We start from the raw sequence: 20354 nt of genomic DNA, 5'->3' as shown, positions 1-20354 counted from the left end.
GGGTTTTTGGGGCCCCTGGGGGTGGGGTTTTTTGGGGGGTGGGGGAGGGGCCGGTTACCCTCGGCGCTGGCTCCGCCTCCTTCCCGCAGCTCGGGCTCTGATTGGCTGCAGCCGCTCGGGGGCGTGGCCTCATCCGGCCCCTCCTCCTGGGCTGGGCCCCCCAAAAAAAGGGGGGAGGGGAAGGGGGGGAGCGGCCCCGCCACCGGAATGCGGTAATTAGCACCCCAATTAGTTAATTAGCACCTTAATTAGTTCATTAGCACACGAAATTCAATGGCAGCCGAAATTGGCACCCCCAAGTTAATTAGCGTCCCCAATTAGCACCCAGCACCCCAAAATCGACACCCGAAATTAACTGGAACCCCAGAAATTAACTAGCACCCCCAATTAGCACCCAGCACCCCAAAGCAGCACCTGAAATTAATTAGCAGCCCAAAATTAATTAGCACCCCAAAATCAGCACCCAGCACCAAAAAGAAGCAACCCAAAATTAGCATTCAGAACCCCAAATTAGAAACCAAAATTAATTAGCACCCCAAAAACCAGCACCCAAAATTAATTAGCACCCTAAAATAATCAGCACCCAGAACCCCTAATTAGCACCCAAAATTAGCAGCCAGCACCCAAAACTGGCACCCATCATCAGGACCCAAAATCAGCACCCGAAATCACAATCCCCCAAAATCAACCCTCAAAATCACCCCAAAATCAGCACCCCAAAATCAGCACCCCAAAATCAGCACCCCAAAATCAACACCCCAACCCAAAAACCCAAATCAGCACCCAGGGAAAGAGACCCCAAATCCCAGAGAGGATTTTTGGGGAGAAGTGAGACCCCAAATCCAGGAATGAGACCGCAGATCCAGGAAGGAGCAGGGAACAAAATCCCAAATTCTGGAGAAGGGCAGGGACTGAGACCCCAAATCCCAAAAGGAGCTGGGAGTGAGACCCCAAATCTGTGAAGGACACCCAAGATCCCAGATCCCAAAAAGCAGCAGGGAAGGAGACCCCAAAACCCAGAGAGGATTTTTTTGGGGAATGAGACCCCAAATCTGGGAAGGAGGAGGGAACAAAATCCCAAATTCCAGCAGGGATCAGGGAAGGAGACCCCAAATCCCATCAGCCAGTGCAGGGAATTCCCATCAATTCCCACCCCAAAAACCCCTAAAATCCATCCCAAATTCCCACCCCAAATCTTCTAGAATTCCCCCAATCCTACCCCAAATCCACCCCCAATTCCCACCAAAAAACTCCCCCAGTTCCTGCCCAAATTCCCAGCTCAAATCCCCCATTCCCATCCCAAATCCCACCTCAAAATTCCCCCAATTTCTGTCGCAAATCCAACCCTAAATCCCACCCCAAATCCCCAATTCCCACCCCAACATTCTGCCAATTCCTCTCCCGAATCCCTTAAATTCCTGCCTCAATTTACCCCCAAATCCCACATCAAATCTCCTTGAATTCCCCAATTCCTGCTCCAAATCCCATCCCAAATCCCCAAATTTCCCCAGATCCTCCTTTACCTTTCCGGTTGATCTGGATCCCGCTGGGCTCCGGCTCTTCCCGGGATCCCTGTGGGGCGGCCGAGTCCTGACCAGACACTGGGAATTCCTGGCTGGACACTGGGAATTCCTGACTGGACACTGGGAATTCCTGGCCAGACACTGGGAATTCCTGACTGGACACTGGGAATTCCTGATTGGACACTGGGAATTCCTGACTGGACACTGGGAATTCCTGGCCAGACACTGGGAATTCCTGACCGGACACTGGGAATTCCTGACCAGACACTGGGAATTCCTGACTGGACACTGGGAATTCCTGACTGGACACCGGGAATTCCTGACTGGACACTGGGAATTCCTGATTGGACACTGGGAATTCCTGACTGGACACTGGGAATTCCTGACTGGACATCACAAAATCCTGGCCGGACATCGGCAAATCCTGACTGGACATTGGAAAATCCCGGTTGGACACTTGGAATTCCCAGCTGGACACAGCTGAATCCTGACTGGACTTTGGGAATTCCTGACTGGACAGCACCGAATCCTCACTGGACGTCACCGAATCCCGGCCGGACGTTGCTGAATCCCGACTGGACATCAGGAATTCCTGACTGGACATTGGAAAATCCCGGCTGGATATGGGCAAATCCCGGCTGGACATTGGAAAATCCCGGCTGGATATTGGCAAATCCCGGCTGGATATCAGGAATTCCTGACTGGACATCACTGAGTCTTGACTGGACGTTGGCAAATCCTGACTGGACATTGGAAAATCCCAGCTGGACATGGCTGAGTCCTGACTGGACACCGGAAAATCCCGGCTGGACATTGGTGAATCCCGGCTGGACATTGAAAAATCCCGGCTGGATATTGAAAAATCCCGGCTGGACATTGCTGAATCCCGGCTGGACAATGGGAATTCCCGGCTGGACGCTGGAAAATCCTGACTGGACATTGGTGAGTCCCGGCTGGACGCTGGGAATTCCCGGCTGGACATTGGTGAATCCCGGCTGGACGCTGGGAATTCCCGGCTGGAGAGCACCGAATCCCAAGTGGAGGTTGAGAAATGCCGGCCGGGCTTTGGGAATTGCCGAGCAGACACCGGGAATTCCCGGCCGGACATCCCGGAATTCCAGGCCTGGCCCGAGGCCGCTCCCGCCAGCGAGGGCGTGGGGGTGACGTCATCCTCGGGATCGGGGTCCCGGCGCGGCCGCAGCCGCCGCAGCAGCAGCAGCCGCAGGGTCTCCACTGGGATGGGACGGCAAAAATCGGGATTTGGGATTGATCCCAGGGAAAATGTCCTGGGATGGGGAGTGGAGGGAGGGCACAGGGGATTTGGGATTTTCCTGAGGGAATGAAGGGAGGAAAAACTGGGAATTTCAGATTTTCCCGAGGGAATAGAAGGAGGAAAATTTGGGATTTTCCTGAGGAAATAGAGGAAGGGAAATCGGCAATTTGGGATTTTCCCGAGGGAACAGAAGGATGAGGATCAGGGATTTGGGATTTGGATTTTCCCGAGGGAACAGAGTGATGAGGATCAGGGATTTGCATTTTCCCAAAGGAACGGAGGGATGACGATCAGGGATTTGGGATTTTCCCGAGGGAACAGAGGGATAAGGATCAGGAATTTGGGATTTGGATTTTCCCAAAGGCACAGAGGGATGAGGATCAGGGATTTGGATTTTCCCGAGGGAACAGAGGGATGAGGATCAGGGATTTGGGATTTGGATTTTCCCCAGGGAACAGAGGGATGAGGATCAGGGATTCGGATTTTCCCGAGGGAACAGAATGATGAGGATCAGGGATTTGGGATTTTCCCCAGGGAACAGAGGGATGAGGATCAGGGATTTGGGATTTTCCCCAGGGAACAGAGGGATGAGGATCAGGGATTTGGGATTTGGATTTTCCCAAAGGAACGGAGTGATGAGGATCAGGGATTTGGGATTTTCCCAAAGGCACAGAGTGATGAGGATCAGGGATTCGGGATTTGGATTTTCCCAAAGGCACAGAGTGATGAGGCTCAGGGATTTGGGATTTGCATTTTCCCAAAGGAACAGAAGGAAGAGGCTTTTCCCGCGGGGTTCCGTGCCCTCACCATCCTCCAGCGCAGCCTCGGCCACTCCGGCGGCTCCCGGGGACGAGGGGGCGGGGCTGGGGGCGGGGCCCCGCGCGGCTTTGGGGGCGGGGTCACCAATCCCCGCCCCTCCCGGCTCCTGCGGCGGCTCCGGCGGGGCAGGGGCGCGGCCCGGGGGCTCGGGGTCACTGCCAGCTGTGCCAGGGACAGGAACGAGACAAAGATGGGACAAGCGGGGACAGGGAGGTGACAAGGAAAGGACAGGAACAAGAACAGGGCTGGGGACAGGAGGTGACAATGACAGTGGGTGACAGGAGGTGACAGTGGGTGACAGGAGGACACAGCAGCCATACCTGAGGAGCAATCCTCGGGCTCAGCCTCGGGCTCGGATCCTCGTGCCAACGCCGAGGACACGGTGGGCTCGGGCAGCACCAGCCTGGCACGGCAATGCCCATTCCATTACTCCCAATCCCATTCCCATTTATTCCTATTCCCACCATTCCCATTATTCCCATTCCCCATTATCCTCACCCTGCTCCTGTGCTCGTGCTGGCCTCGCCCTGGTGCCGTTTTGGTGGCCCAGGGAGGCTCCTGTTGGCCCCCTGCACCGCCTGCTCCAGCAGCTCCATCCACCTGCACAATTCCAGAGGCAATTCCAGCCCTTCCTGGGCCATTCCCAGGGATTTCTGTCACCCCAGGGAGGAATTCCAGCCCTTCCCAGGGAATTTTTGGGCTCACCCCAAAGCTATCAGTCACCTCATAGAGACATTCCAACTCCTCCCAAAGATTTTTGTCCCCTCAGAGGATTTTCCAGCCTCTCCCAGATGATTTTTGGGTTCCTGCCAAAGAATTTTCCAGCTCCTCCCAAGGATTTTTACCCCCCCCAGGGAGATTCCAGCTCACGCCAAGGATTATTATCCCTTCCCAGAGATTTTCCAGCCCTTCCCAGGGGATTTTCCCAGGATTTCCCTCACGTGTTCTTCTCCGAGGATGTCAGTGCCACCAGCTCGTAGATTTGGGGTCCCAGCTCTGAGGTGCAGATGATGAACAGGGCCCGCTTGTCTGGGGGGGGGGACAAAGGGGTTTGCCTCAAAATTCCACAAATTCCCACCCCCAAAATTCCCAAAATCCACAGAATTGCAGGATTTTCTTGTTCCCACCTGTGGCCACGGGGTGGATGAGCAGTGATCTGAGCTGAACTCCCATTTTTCCTGCTCTTCTCCATTAAAAAACCCAATTTTTCTCACAAAACTCCATTTTTTCCACACAAACCCTCCATATTTCCCACAAAAATCCCCACTTTTCCCACAGAAAATTCCCCAAATTCCTGGAATTCCCAGATTTTCCCACCTGTGGCCACAAAGAACACGAGCAGCGAGCTGACCCTGAGGAGGGGACTGAATCTCCATTTTCCTGCCAAAAAACCCCAAAATTTCCCCCCCAAACCCTCATTTTTTTAATATAAAACCCCATTTTTCCCACAAAAAAACCCCTACTTTTCCCACAGAAAATTGCCAAAATTCCTGGAATTCCCAGATTTTTCCAACTGTGGCCACGGTGCGCACAAGCACCAAACTGAACTGGAGCACAGGAATCATCTTCCCACCAAAAGCCTTACTTTTTGAACATAAAACAACATTTTTCCCGCAAAATAACCTCACTTTCCCCACAAAAAAACCCATTTTTCCCACAGAAAATTCCCCAAATTCCCAGGTTTTCCCACCTGTGGCCACGAAGTGCACGAGCAGCGAGCTGAGCTTGAGCACCAAGCTGAACCCCCATCTTCCGTCCAAAAAGTCCATAATTTTCCCCCCAAACCTTCATTTTTTGAACATAAACCCCCACTTTCCCCATAAAAACCCCCATTTTTCCCACAGAAAATTCCCCAAATTCCCAGATTTCCCACCTGTGGCCACGGAGTGCACGAGCAGCGAGCTGAGCTTGAGCACCAAGCTGAACCCCCATCTTCCATCCAATAAGTCCATAATTTTCCCCCCAAACCTTCATTTTTTGAACATAAACCCCCATTTTTCCCACAAAATAACCCCACTTTCCCCACGAAAAACCCCATTTTCCCCACAAAAACTCCCACTTTTCCCACAGAAAATTCCCCAGATTCCCAGATTTCCCACCTGTGGCCACGGAGTGCACGAGCAGCGAGCTGAGTTTGAGCACGGGGCTGAATCCCCATCTTCCCACCAAAAGTCCGTAATTTTCCCCCCAAACCTTCATTTTTTGAACATAAACCCCCATTTTTCCCAGAAAATAACCCCACTTTCCCCACAAAAAAACCCATTTTTCCCACAGAAAATTCCCCAAATTCCCAGATTTCCCACCTGTGGCCACGGAGCACACGAGCAGCGAGCTGAGCTTGAGCACCAAGCTGAACCCCCATCTTCCCACCAAAAAGTCCCTAATTTTCCCCCCAAACCTTCATTTTTTGAACATAAACCCCCACTTTCCCCACAAAAACTCCCACTTTTCCCACAGAAAATTCCCCAGATTTCCCACCTGTGGCCACGGAGCACACGAGCAGCGAGCTGAGCTTGAGCACCAAGCTGAACCCCCATCTTCCCGCCAAAAAGTCAATAATTTTCCCCCCAAACCTTCATTTTTTGAACATAAACCCTCATTTTTCCCACAGAAAATTCCCCAAAATCCCAGATTTTCCCACCTGTGGCCACGAAGCGCACGAGCAGCGAGCTGAGCTTGAGCACGGGGCCGAACCCCCATCTTCCCACCAAAAAGTCCCTAATTTTCCCACCAAACCTTCATTTTTTGAACATAAACCCCCACTTTCCCCACAAAATCCCCATTTTCCCCACAAAAACTCCCACTTTTCCCACATAAAATTCCCAGATTTTCCCACCTGTGGCCACGGAGCGCACGAGCAGCGAGCTGAGTTTGAGCACGGGGCTGAAGCTCTGCTTGGTGTCCGAGGAGGCCCCCAGGGCTCCCTTGCTGTGGCATTTCAGCACCAGCCGCTCGTCCTGGCGCTGCAGCAGCACCAGCAGCTCCTCCAGCAGCAGCACGTGCAGCTCTGGGAATGCAACGGGGGTGGGAATTTTGGGGGGTTTTTTTGGGATTTTTTGGGATTTTTTTTAAATTTTTTGGGGGATTTTTAAACTTTTTTTTGGTGGTATTTTGGGGAATTTTTTATGGCTTTTTGGAGGATTTTTTGGTGATTTTTGGGGGAGATTTTTTGGGGATTTTTTGGGGGGATTTTGGGAAGGGAAAGCAGGGAGGGTTCCCAGTTTCCCCAGTGTTCCCAGTCCTTCAGTCCATCCTAGTCCATTCCCAGTCACTCCCAGTGCTCCCACTCCATTCCCAGTCCGTACCCACGCTCTTGTCCTTGCCCACTCTCCAGGTCAGGGGCCCCTCGTGGATCATCCGGTGCGAGGTCAGGTCAAGGTTCTGCAAAACCAAAATCCATGAGAAACACCCAAAAATCCATGGAAAACACCCAAAATCCATGGAAAACACCCCAAAATCCATGGAAAATCCAGGGTAATCCCCCCCAAAATCCCTGAGAAAACACCCAAAAAATCCATAGAAAAACACCCAAAATCCAGGGTAAAAACATGCCAAAATCCAGGGAAAATCACTCCAAAAATCGATGGGAAACACACCTAAAATCCATGGAGAAAACACCCCAACAACCCATAGAAAACACCCCAAAAATCCACAGAAAATCCAGGGAAAACCACCCCAAAGTCCAGGAGAAAACCACCCCAAAAATCCACGGGAAAACACCCCAAAAATACAGGAAAAACATCCTGAAAATCCATGGAAAACACCCCAGAACTCCAGGGATAAACTCCCCAAAATTCCATGGGAAACACCCCAAAAATCCATGGAGAAAACACCTCAAAAATCCATGAAAAATCTCCCAAAATTGCCATGGAAAAATGGGGGGAAAATGGTGCTTTCCATGGAAAAATTCATGTTTTTCATTGCAAAATAGGGGATTGCTATGGAAAAAACGGGGTTTTCCATGGGAAAAAAAGGAAGGTGTTTTAATGGAAAAGCAGGGTGAAAACTGGGATTTCTGTGGAAAAATGGGGGTTTTCCATGGAGAAATGGGGGAATCCCATAGAAAAATGGGGTACAGAAATCGGGTTTTCTATGGAAAAATGTAGGATTTCTATGGAAAAATGGGGGAAATATGGGAGATTTCAATGGGAAAAATGGGGTGGAGAAATGGGGTTTTCCATGGAAAAATGAGAGATTCCCATGGAAAAATGGGGGTAGAAGTGGGATTTCCATGGAAACCATGTCCAGAGCCCCCAGGAGAAGGGGAATACCCGGAATTCTGCAGCCAGGGGGTTGCTGGTTCTCTCCAGCGCCGCCGTGTCCAGGCGCCGCTGCAGCTCCTGCAGCCGCTGCCGGTTCTCGGTGCCGCGCACGGCGTCGTTGACAAAGCGCAGGATGTCCCGGCACTGCTCCCGGGCACGGCACAGCTTCTGCTGCTCCTCAGAGCCAGCTGGGGAGGGAAATGGGAATAATCCATGGGGATATCAATGGGATAATCCATGGGGGAATGGCAATAATCCATGGGGATATCACTGGAATAATCCATGGGGGAATGGCAATAATCCATGGGGAATGGGGATAATCCATGGGGGAATGGGGATAATCCATGGGGATATCACTGGAATAATCCATGGGGGAATGGGGATAATCCATGGGGATATCACTGGGATAATCCATGGGGGAATGGCAATAATCCATGGGAGAATGGGGATAATCCATGGGGAAATGAGGATAATCCATGGGGGAATGGCAATAATCCATGGGGAAATGGGGCTCACTGCTCCCGGGCACGGCACAGCTTCTGCTGCTCCTCAGAGCCAGCTGGGGAGGGAAAAATGGGAATAATCCATGGGGATATCAATGGGATAATCCATGGGGGAATGGAATAATCCATGGGGAAATGAGGATAATCCATGGGGGAATGGAATAATCCATGGGGAAATGGGGCTCACTGCTCCCGGGCACGGCACAGCTTCTGCTGCTCCTCAGAGCCAGCTGGGGAGGGAAAAATGGGAATAATCCATGGGGGAATGGGGATAATCCATGGGGGAATGGGGATAATCCATGGGGATATCACTGGAATAATCCATGGGGGAATGGCAATAATCCATGGGGAATGGGGATAATCCATGGGGAAATGAGGATAATCCATGGGGGAATGGAATAATCCATGGGGAAATGAGGATAATCCATGGGGGAATGGAATAATCCATGGGGAAATGGGGCTCACTGCTCCCGGGCACGGCACAGCTTCTGCTGCTCTTCCAAACCAGCTGGGGAGGGAAATGGGGATAATGCATGGGAAAACCCAGGGAGAAATGGGGAAAAATCCAAGGAAGAAATTCACGGAGAAATGGGGAGAAATCTGGGGAGAAATGGGGAAAATCCAGGGGAAAATTCAAGGGAAAACACAGCGAAAAAAATGCCGCAAATCCAGTAAAAAATGGGAAAAATCCAGGAAAAATGGGAGAATAACATGGGAAAAAAGCTGGTAGGGCAATGTGTGGTTTGCAAGGAGAAGGAAATGAGGGAGGTGAGCGGGCTCCCCTCCTACCCTCGGTGCACTTGCTGATGTTGTGCAGCAGCAGCGGGTACTTGGTGAGGCGCTGCATCTCGGACACGATCAGATCCTTCAGCTGCAGCCGCCGGCACTGCGGGTTGCTCTCGGCCTCCTGCAGGGGGGACAGCCCTGACAGCCTGCATTCTGCAATTCCTGACCCTGCTGCTGCCTGAAATCCCGGAATTCTAAAAGGGCTGGTGCCCCAAATCCTGGAATTCTGCAGCCCAAGAGGGGCAGAAATGCAGGAATTCTGAAATTCCTGAGTTCATTTGTGCATGAAATCCTGGAATTCTGCAGCCCAAGGGGGGCAGAAATGCAGGAATTCTGAAATTCCTGAGTTCATTTGTGCACGAAATCCTGGAATTCTGCAGCCCAAGGGTGGCAGAAATCCGGGAATTCTGAAATTCCTGAGTTCATTTGTGCATGAAATCCTGGAATTCTGCAGCCCAAGGGGGGCAGAAATGCAGGAATTCTGAAATTCCTGAGTTCATTGGTGCCCCAAATCCTGGAATTCTGCAGCCCAAGAGGGGCAGAAATTCTGAAATTCCTGAGTTCATTTGTGCACGAAATCCTGGAATTCTGCAGCCCAAGGGGGGCAGAAATGCAGAAATTCTGAAATTCCTGAGTTCATTTGTGCACAAAATCCTGGAATTCTGCAGCCCAAGGGGGGCAGAAATGCAGGAATTCTGAAATTCCTCAGCTCATTGGTGCATGAAATCCTGGAATTCTGCAGCCCAAGGGTGGCAGAAATGCAGAAATTCTGAAATTCCTGAGTTCATTTGTGCACGAAATCCTGGAATTCTGCAGCCCAAGGGAGGCAGAAATCTGGGAATTCTGAAATTCCTGACTTCATTGGTGCCCCAAATCCTGGAATTCTGCAGCCCAAGGGGGGCAGAAATGCAGGAATTCTGAAATTCCTGAGTTCATTGGTGCCCCAAATCCTGGAATTCTGCAGCCCAAGGGTGGCAGAAATGCGGGAATTCTGAAATTCCTGAGTTCATTTGTGCCTGAAATCCTGGAATTCTGCAGCCCAAGGGTGGCAGAAATGCAGGAATTCTGAAATTCCTGAGTTCATTTGTGCACGAAATCCTGGAATTCTGCAGCCCAAGAGGGGCAGAAATTCTGAAATTCCTGAGTTCATTTGTGCATGAAATCCTGGAATTCTGCAGCCCAAGAGGGGCAGAAATGCAGAAATTCTGAAATTCCTGAGTTCATTTGTGCATGAAATCCTGGAATTCTGCAGCCCAAGAGGGGCAGAAATGCAGGAATTCTGAAATTCCTGAGTTCATTGGTGCCCCAAATCCTGGAATTCTGCAGCCCAAGGGGGGCAGAAATGCAGGAATTCTGAAATTCCTCAGCTCATTTGTGCATGAAATCCTGGAATTCTGCAGCCCAAGGGGGGCAGAAATGCAGGAATTCTGAAATTCCTGAGTTCATTTGTGCCTGAAATCCTGGAATTCTGCAGCCCAAGGGGGGCAGAAATGCAGGAATTCTGAAATTCCTGAGTTCATTGGTGCCCCAAATCCTGGAATTCTGCAGCCCAAGGGGGGCAGAAATGCAGGAATTCTGAAATTCCTGAGTTCATTGGTGCCCCAAATCCTGGAATTCTGCAGCCCAAGAGGGGCAGAAATGCAGGAATTCTGAAATTCCTGAGTTCATTTGTGCTCAAAATCCTGGAATTCTGCAGCCCAAGGGGGACAGAAATCCTGGAATTCCAAAATTTCTGAGCTCATGGGTTCCTGAAATCCCAGAATTCTGCACCCCAGAATTCTGGAATTCCTGACCCTACTGGTTCCTGAAATCCTGGAATTCCTCACTCCATTGATTCCCAAAATTCCAAAATTCCTGATCTCATGGGTTCCTGAAATCCCAGAATTCCTGACCCCAAGGGTTCTCAAAATCCTGAAGTTCCTGACCCCAGCAGTTCCCAAAATTCCTGACCCCACTGGGGGAAAAATTGGGGGAAAAGGGGAAATAAAAGGAATAGAAAAGGGGAAAATCAGGGGGGAAAAAAAGGGGAAAGGGGAGGAAAAAAGGGACAGAAAAGGTGGAAAGGAAGGTAAAAATTGGGAATAAAACAGGAAAGTGTCTGGGAAGGGCCCAAACCTGCATGAAGAGCTGGAACCTGCTCTCCTTGCGCTGCTTGGTGCGGATCAGCTCCAGTGCCAGAGACTGCCCTGAGCAGAAAGCAGCAGCAACAGCCTGGAACTCCTGCTTGGCAGGGCCATCAAACTGGGAAAAATGGGAAAAATGGGATCAGAGCATGGCCAGGATTGACAGAGGTCACAGAACTCCTGCTTGGCAGGGCCATCAAACTGGGAAAAATGGGATTAGAGCATGGCCAGGATTGACAGAGGTCACAGAACTCCTGCTTGGCAGGGCCATCAAACTGGGAAAAATGGGAAAAATGGGATCAGAGCATGGCCAGGATTGACAGAGGTCACAGAACTCCTGCTTGGCAGGGCCATCAAACTGGGAAAAATGGGAAAAATGGGATCAGAGCATGGCCAGGATTGACAGAGTTCACAGAACTCCTGCTTGGCAGGGCCATCAAACTGGGAAAAATGGGAAAAAGGGGAAAAATGGGATCAGAGCATGGCCAGGATTGACAGAGGTCACAGAACTCCTGCTTGGCAGGGGCCATCAAACTGGGAAAAAATGGGATCAGAGCATGGCCAGGATTGACAGAGTTCATAGAACTCCTGCTTGGCAGGGCCATCAAACTGGGAAAAATGGGAAAAAGGGGAAAAATGGGATCAGAGCATGGCCAGGATTGACAGAGGTCACAGAACTCCTGCTTGGCAGGGCCATCAAACTGGGAAAAAATGGGTAAAATGGGAAAAATGGGATTAGAGCATGGCCAGGATTGACAGAGTTCACAGAACTCCTGCTTGGCAGGGCCATCAAACTGGGAAAAATGGGAAAAATGGGATCAGAGCATGGCCAGGATTGACAGAGGTCACAGAACTCCTGCTTGGCAGGGCCATCAAACTGGGAAAACTGGGAAAAATGGGATCAGAGCATGGCCAGGATTGCCAGAATTCCTGGGATTTAATTCCTGGGATTCCCAGAATTCCCAGGATTTCAGGGATTCAGGGCCAGCCACGCTCTGGAATTCCTGCTGGGCAGCCCTGTCAAACCAGGAATTCTGGGAAAAACTGGATTAGGGCATGGCCAGAATTCCTAAAATTTCCAGAATTCCTGGGAAGAAGGGGATTGGGGCATTCCCAGGATTCCCAAAATTCCCAAATTTGGGGCTGGGCTCACCCGGGCCAGCATGAGGTCGCCGATCTGGCGGATGAGGGGACCCTCCTCTTCCCGGAGCTTCTTCATGGATTCCAGAAGGGAATCTGGGAATGGGGAGAGAGTTTGGGGGAAAGGGGAAAATGGGAGAGGGGGAAATGGGGAAAATGGGAAAAATGGGAAAAATGGGAAAAAACGGGAAAAAGGGGAAAATGGGAGAGGGGGAAATGGGGAAAATGGGGAAAATGGGAAAAATGGGGAAAAAAGGGAAAATGGGAGAGGGGGAAATGGGAAAAATGGGGAAAATGGGAAAAATGGGAAAAAATGGGAAAAATGGGGAAAATGGGAGAGGGGGAAATGGGTAAAATCGGAAAAATGGGGAAAAAAGGGAAAAAGGGGAAAATGGGAGAGGGGGAAATGGGAAAAATCAGGGGAAAAAAGGGAAAAGAGAGGAAAAAATAAAGGAAAAAAGAGAGGGGAAAAAAGATTTGGGGATTTGGAAATTTGGGGATTTTGGGTATTTTGAGGATTTTTGGGATTTGGGGATTTGGGATTTGGGTATTTGAGATTTGAGGATTTGGGGATTTTGGGATTTGAGGATTTGGGAATTGTGGGATTTGGGGATTTGGGATTTTGAGGATTTGAGGATTTGGGATTTCAGGATTTGAGGATTTGGGGATTTGGGATTTTGGGATTTTCAGGATTTGGGGATTTCGGAATTTGAGAACTTTGGGATTTGGGGACTGTGAGATTTTCAGGATTTGAGAATTTGGGGATTTTTGGGATTTGAGGATTTGGGAATTTGGGATTTCAGTATTTGAGGATTTGGGAATTGTGGGATTTGGGGATTTGGGATTTTGAGGATTTGAGGATTTGGGATTTCAGGATTTGAGGATTTGGGGATTTGGGATTTTCAGGATTTGGGGATTTCGGAATTTGAGAACTTTGGGATTTGGGGACTGTGAGATTTTCAGGATTTGAGGATTTGGGGATTTTTGGGATTTGAGGATTTGGGAATTTGGGATTTCAGTATTTGAGGATTTGGGAATTGTGGGATTTGGGGATTTGGAGATTGTGGAATTTGAGGATTTGAGGATTTGGGATTTCAGGATTTGAGGATTTGGGGATTTGGGATTTTCAGGATTTGGGGATTTCGGAATTTGAGAACTTTGGGATTTGGGGACTGTGGGATTTTCGGGATTTGAGGATTTGGAATTTTGGGATCTGTGCTCACTGTGCACATGGATGAGGTCGGGCAGGTTGGGGAAGAGCAGGATCCCAGTGGGGTTTTGGGAATCAGTGGGGTCAGGAGCTCTGTGATTTGGGGGTTTGGGATTTTTGGGGATTTGGCTCACTGTGCACATCAATGAGGTCGGGCAGGTTGGGGAAGAGCAGGATCCCAGTGGGGTTTTGGGAATCAGTGGGGTCAGGAGCTCTGGGATTTGGGGGTTTGGGATTTTTGGGGATTTGGCTCACTGTGCACATCAATGAGGTCGGGCAGGTTGGGGAAGAGCAGGATCCCAGTGGGGTTTTGGGAATCAGTGGGGTCAGGAGCTCTGTGATTTGGGGGTTTGGGATTTTTGGGGATTTGGCTCACTGTGCACATCAATGAGGTCGGGCAGGTTGGGGAAGAGCAGCCCCAGCTCCTCCCGGCTCAGCAGCTGCTCCCGGCGCAGGCGCTGGTAAAAGAGCAGATCCAGCACCCGCAGCGTGCGCACGTGGGACTGCTCGGTGACAAACAGCTCTGGGGACAGCAATGGGGACATCACTGGGGACACTGGGGACACTGGGGACACTGGGGACATCACTGGGACAGGATGGGACTGCTCGGTGACAAACAGCTCTGGGGACAGCAATGGGGACATCACTGGGGACACTGGGGACACTGGGGACATCACTGGGACAGGATGGGACTGCTCGGTGACAAACAGCTCTGGGGACAGCAATGGGGACATCAATGGGACACTGGGGACACTGGGGACACAAACAGGGACTGCTCGGTGACAAACAGCTCTGGGGACAGCAATGGGGACATCAATGGGGACACTGGGGACACTGGGGACACTGGGGACATCACTGAGACAGGATGGGACTGCTCGGTGACAAACAGCTCTGGGGACAGCAATGGGGACATCACTGGGACACTGGGGACACTGGGGACATCACTGAGACAGGATGGGACTGCTCGGTGACAAACAGCTCTGGGGACAGCAATGGGGACATCAATGGGGACACTGGGGACACTGGGGACATCACTGAGACAGGATGGGACTGCTCGGTGACAAACAGCTCTGGGGACAGCAATGGGGACATCACTGGGACACTGGGGACACTGGGGACATCACTGAGACAGGATGGGACTGCTCGGTGACAAACAGCTCTGGGGACAGCAATGGGGACATCACTGGGACACTGGGGACACTGGGGACATCACTGGGACAGGATGGGACTGCTCGGTGACAAACAGCTCTGGGGACAGCAATGGGGACATCAATGGGGACACTGGGGACATCACTGGGACAGGATGGGACTGCTCGGTGACAAACAGCTCTGGGGACAGCAATGGGGACATCAATGGGGACACTGGGGACACAAACAGGGACTGCTCGGTGACAAACAGCTCTGGGGACAGCAATGGGGGCATCAATGGGACACTGGGGACACTGGGGACACTGGGGACATCACTGGGACAGGATGGGACTGCTCGGTGACAAACAGCTCTGGGGACAGCAATGGGGGCATCAATGGGGACACTGGGGACATCACTGGGACAGGATGGGACTGCTCGGTGACAAACAGCTCTGGGGACAGCAATGGGGACATCACTGGGGACACTGGGGACACTGGGGACATCACTGGGACAGGATGGGACTGCTCGGTGACAAACAGCTCTGGGGACAGCAATGGGGGCATCAATGGGACACTGGGGACACTGGGGACATCACTGGGGACATTGGGGACATCAAATTCTGAAAGCTGCACCCCAAAATCCAACCCCAAGTCCCAAGAAAAGGCAGGGAAAGAGACCCTAAATGCCAGGAATGAGAACCCAAATCCCAGAAATTCCCCCCAAATCCCAGGAGTTCTGCCCCAAAATCCATCCTCCCCCAAAATCCCATAAATCCCTGGAGCACCCCCAGAATTCCCAGATTTTGACCCCCAAAATCCTCAGAATTCCTGGAATTCCCACCCCAAAATCACCCACCCCAAAATCCCTGTTAGTTCCCCAGAATTCCTGGAATTCCAGGATTTTGACCCCCAAAATCTTTGGAACACCCACAGAATTGCCAAAATTCCAAGATCTTAACCCCCAAAATCACCCTCCCCCTAAATTCCACCCTCCCCCAAATCCCCAAATCCCTGTTTCCCCCCCAGAATTCCCAAAATTCCAGGTTTCCCCACCGTTGATGACCTCCTGCCGATCCACCTCCCTCTGGCTCAGGTTGGCCACGAGCTCCCGGCTCACCGAGTGCTGCCAGCTCTGGGAATTTGGGGAATTCTGCTGCCAGCTTTGGGCATTTTGGGAATTTTGGGAATGTTGGGATTCAGGGTCAGGCTCCAGGTCGGGGCCAGGGCCCTGCTCATCCTCCAGCAGGTGAGGGAGGAACGGATCAGCACCGAAGCCCAGGCTGGGAGAGTCCACGCTCCTGGAAAATGGGAATTTGGGGGAAATTGAGGGGAAATTGGGGAAAAAATTGGGGGGAAAATGAGGGAAAAATTGGGGGAAAACTGGAGGGAATTGAGGAGAGAATGGGGGGAAAATCGGGAGAAATTTGGGGGAGGAAAATGGGAAAAATGGAGGGGAGATATTGGGGGAAAATAGGGAAAAATTGGGGGAAAAAATGAGGGGAAAAACTGGGAATGGGAATTTTTCCAAGGGGGGGTCACTCACCTGCGCCCCATCTTTGGTGTGTAGGGGGGGGTGGGATTTTCCAGGGATCTGGGAAAAGGATGAAAAAATCACCCCAAATTCCCAAATCCCAAATGTGGGAAAAAACTCCTCCTTCCAACCCCTTAAATGCCACTCTCAAAACCCCAAATCCCAAACTTTTCTCTCCCAATCCCCTTCCTTTCCCAGATTCCCAAACCCCTGTGACCCCAAACTCTGGGTGCAGAATCCCCAGGATTTGGGGTCAGAATCCCCAGAATTTGGGGTCAGAATTCACAAAATTTGGGCTCAGAATCCCCAGAATTTGGGCTCAGAATCCCCAGGATTTGGGGTCAGAATCCCTAGGATTTGGGCTCAGAATCCCCAGAATTTGGGGTCAGAATCCCCAGGATTTGGGCTCAGAATCCCCAGGATTTGGGGTGAGAATCCCCAGAATTTGGGCTCAGAATCCCCAGGATTTGGGGTCAGAATTCCCAAAATTTGGGCTCAGAATCCCCAGAATTTGGGGTCAGAATCCCCAAATTTTGGGCTCAGAATCCCCAGGATTTGGGGTCAGAATCCCCAGAATTTGGGCTCAGAATCCCCAGGATTTGGGGTGAGAATCCCCAGAATTTGGGGTGAGAATCCCCAGAATTTGGGGTGAGAATCCCCAGGATTTGGGCTCAGAATCCCCAGGATTTGGGGTGAGAATCCCCAGAATTTGGGCTCAGAATCCCCAGAATTTGGGCTCAGAATCCCCAGGATTTGGGCTCAGAATCCCCAGGATTTGGGGTGAGAATCCCCAGAATTTGGGCTCAGAATCCCCAGGATTTGGGCTCAGAATCCCCAGGATTTGGGGTCAGAATCCCCAGAATTTGGGGTGAGAATCCCCAGGATTTGGGCTCAGAATCCCCAGGATTTGGGGTGAGAATCCCCAGAATTTGGGCTCAGAATCCCCAGGATTTGGGGTCAGAATCCCCAGAATTTGGGGTGAGAATCCCCAGGATTTGGGCTCAGAATCCCCAGGATTTGGGGTGAGAATCCCCAAATTTTGGGCTCAGAATCCCCAGGATTTGGGGTGAGAATCCCCAGGATTTGGGGTCAGAATCCCCAGAATTTGGGCTCAGAATCCCCAGAATTTGGGCTCAGAATCCCCAGGATTTGGGCTCAGAATCCCCAGGATTTGGGCTCAGAATCCCCAGGATTTGGGGTCAGAATCCCCAGGATTTGGGGTGAGAATTCCCAGAATTTGGGGTCAGAATCCCCAGAATTTGGGCTCAGAATCCCCAGGATTTGGGCTCAGAATCCCCAGGATTTGAGGTGAGAATTCCCAGAATTTGGGGTCAGAATCCCCAGAATTTGGGCTCAGAATCCCCAGGATTTGGGCTCAGAATCCCCAGAATTTGGGCTCAGAATCCCCAGAATTTGGGCTCAGAATCCCCAAGATTTGGGGTGAGAATCCCCAAGATTTGGGGTGAGAATCCCCAGAATTTGGGGTCAGAATCCCCAGAATTTGGGCTCAGAATCCCCAGGATTTTGGGTCACAATCCCCAGGATTTGGGCTCAGAATCCCCAGAATTTGGGGTGAGAATCCCCAGAATTTGGGGTGAGAATCCCCAGGATTTGGGCTCAGAATCCCCAGGATTTGGGGTCACAATCCCCAGGATTTGGGCTCAGAATCCCCAGGATTTGGGCTCAGAATCCCCAGAATTTGGGGTGAGAATCCCCAGGATTTGGGGTGAGAATCCCCGGGATTTGGGCTCAGAATCCCCAGGATTTGGGTTCAGAATCCCCAGGATTTGGGGTGAGAATCCCCAGGATTTGGGGTGAGAATCCCCAGAATTTGGGCTCAGAATCCCCAGAATTTGGGGTCAGAATCCCCAGAATTTGGGGTCAAAATCCCCAGGATTTGGGCTCAGAATCCCCAGGATTTGAGGTCAGAATTCCCAGAATTTGGGCTCAGAATCCCCAGGATTTGGGGTGAGAATCCCCAGAATTTGGGGTGAGAATCCCCAGAATTTGGGGTCAGAATCCCCAGAATTTGGGCTCAGAATCCCCAGAATTTGGGCTCAGAATCCCCAGGATTTGGGCTCAGAATCCCCATGATTTCGGGTCAGAATCCCCAGGATTTGAGGTCAGAATTCCCAGAATTTGGGCTCAGAATCCCCAGGATTTGGGGTGAGAATCCCAGAATTTGGGGTGAGAATCCCCAGAATTTGGGGTCAGAAATCCCCAGAATTTGGGCTCAGAATCCCCAGAATTTGGGCTCAGAATCCCCAGGATTTGGGCTCAGAATCCCCATGATTTCGGGTCAGAATCCCCAGGATTTGGGGTGAGAATCCCCAGGATTTGGGGTCAGAATCCCCAGAATTTGGGGTCAGAATCCCCAGGATTTGGGGTCAGAATCCCCAGGATTTGGGGTCAGAATCCCCAGGATTTGGGGTCAGAATTCCCAGAATTTGGGGCTCAGAATCCCCAGGATTTGGGGTCAGAATCCCCAGAATTTGGGGTCAGAATCCCCAGGATTTGGGCTCAGAATCCCCAGGATTTGGGGTGAGAATCCCCAGGATTTGGGGTGAGAATCCCCAGAATTTGGGCTCAGAATCCCCAGGATTTGGGGTCAGAATTCCCAAAATTTGGGCTCAGAATCCCCAGAATTTGGGGTCAGAATCCCCAAATTTTGGGCTCAGAATCCCCAGGATTTGGGGTGAGAATCCGCAGAATTTGGGCTCAGAATCCCCAGGATTTGGGGTCAGAATCCCCAGGATTTGGGGTGAGAATCCCCAGGATTTGGGCTCAGAATCCCCAGGATTTGGGGTGAGAATCCCCAGAATTTGGGTTCAGAATCCCCAGAATTTGGGCTCAGAATCCCCAGAATTTGGGCTCAGAATCCCCAGAATTTGGGCTCAGAATCCCCAGGATTTGGGCTCAGAATCCCCAGGATTTGGGGTGAGAATCCCCCGAATTTTGGCTCAGAATCCCCAAATTTTGGGCTCAGAATCCCCAGAATTTGGGGTCAGAATCCCCAGAATTTGGGCTCAGAATCCCCAGAATTTGGGGTGAGAATCCCCAGGATTTTGGGTCACAATCCCCAGGATTTGGGCTCAGAATCCCCAAATTTTGGGCTCAGAATCCCCAGTGCCCACCTGTTGGAGAGGCTGGAGGCTGAGGAGGATGCCGAGTGCAGCCGGGGCGTGTCGCTGCCCGTGTCCATGTCGACGTCGCTGCGCGAGCGCGGCACCAGCTCGGCCCGGCGCGAGCGCCGCAGCTCCTCGCGCCCCTTCAGCGACTCCGAGCGCCCCAGGCGCACCTCGCTGCGGCAGCTGCCGGGAGAAACGGGGCTGCTGAAAACATCTGGGGCTCCTGAAAACATCTGGGGCTGCTGGGAAAAAATCCTGAGATTCGGGAGGCAAAAATGGGAGTTCCGGCAAAAATGCGGCGATTCGCGGTTAGGAATGGCGGGAATCGCGGTAAAAATCCAGCGGGTCTGGAGGAAAATATCCTGGGGTTTAGGGGGGGATAAATCAAATCCCCCATCCCATAATTCCCCCTCACCTGTCCGTGTCCAGCAGCCCCTCGGGGGCGCTGCCCGTGCTCAGGCGCTGCCCCCCCGGCTGGGGCTCCCCGTGGCCGCTCTCGAAGTGCTGGATCATGGTGCGCACGTTCCCGGGGCGCACGGCTGCAACACAGGGGAGCCCAGGCAGGAGAAACCAGCTAAACTGACCCTGAGCTGAGCCTAAACCCTGATCCTGATCCCTGAGCTGAGCCGAAACCCTGAGCTGAGCCTAAACTCCTGGGCTGAGCCCAAATCCTGATCATGGTGCGCACGTTCCCGGGGCGCACGGCTGCAACACAGGGGAGCCCAGGGAGGAGAAACCAGCTAAACTGACCCTGAGCTGAGCCTAAACCCTGATCCTGATCCTGAGCTGAGCCTAAACCCTGACCCTGAGCTGAGCCTAAACCCTGAGCTGAGCCCAAATCCTGATCATGGTGCGCACGTTCCCGGGGCGCACGGCTGCAACACAGGGGAGCCCAGGGAGGAGAAACCAGCTAAACTGACCCTGAGCT

The 20354-nt window shown here is 51.7% G+C and overlaps 1 protein-coding gene across 1 annotated transcript in view; it reads right to left on the bottom strand.

The window, feature by feature from the left end:
• LOC306813949 (rho guanine nucleotide exchange factor 11-like) overlaps positions 1-20354 on the bottom strand; it is a 62112-nt gene that overhangs the window by 11840 nt on the left and 29918 nt on the right. Inside the window, exons 21-37 of the mRNA XM_079329631.1 lie at positions 19842-19965; positions 19433-19609; positions 16311-16358; positions 15821-16065; positions 14016-14162; positions 12443-12525; positions 11282-11407; positions 9170-9287; positions 7887-8065; positions 6921-6996; positions 6452-6622; positions 4557-4644; positions 4114-4215; positions 3936-4018; positions 3604-3777; positions 1524-2756; positions 59-151 (exon numbers count right to left, since the gene is read on the bottom strand). Of these exons, the coding sequence (XP_079185757.1) occupies positions 59-151; positions 1524-2756; positions 3604-3777; positions 3936-4018; positions 4114-4215; positions 4557-4644; positions 6452-6622; positions 6921-6996; positions 7887-8065; positions 9170-9287; positions 11282-11407; positions 12443-12525; positions 14016-14162; positions 15821-16065; positions 16311-16358; positions 19433-19609; positions 19842-19965 (3267 nt within the window). The remainder of the gene's footprint in view (positions 1-58; positions 152-1523; positions 2757-3603; positions 3778-3935; positions 4019-4113; positions 4216-4556; positions 4645-6451; positions 6623-6920; positions 6997-7886; positions 8066-9169; positions 9288-11281; positions 11408-12442; positions 12526-14015; positions 14163-15820; positions 16066-16310; positions 16359-19432; positions 19610-19841; positions 19966-20354) is intronic.

This window comes from Erithacus rubecula (genome assembly GCF_903797595.1).
Source record: "Erithacus rubecula genome assembly, contig: SUPER_33_unloc_1, whole genome shotgun sequence".
In the NCBI taxonomy this organism is placed as follows: domain Eukaryota; kingdom Metazoa; phylum Chordata; class Aves; order Passeriformes; family Muscicapidae; genus Erithacus; species Erithacus rubecula.
The sequence above is the reverse complement of the archived record's forward strand: the minus strand, read 5'-3'. Positions and strand labels throughout refer to the sequence as shown.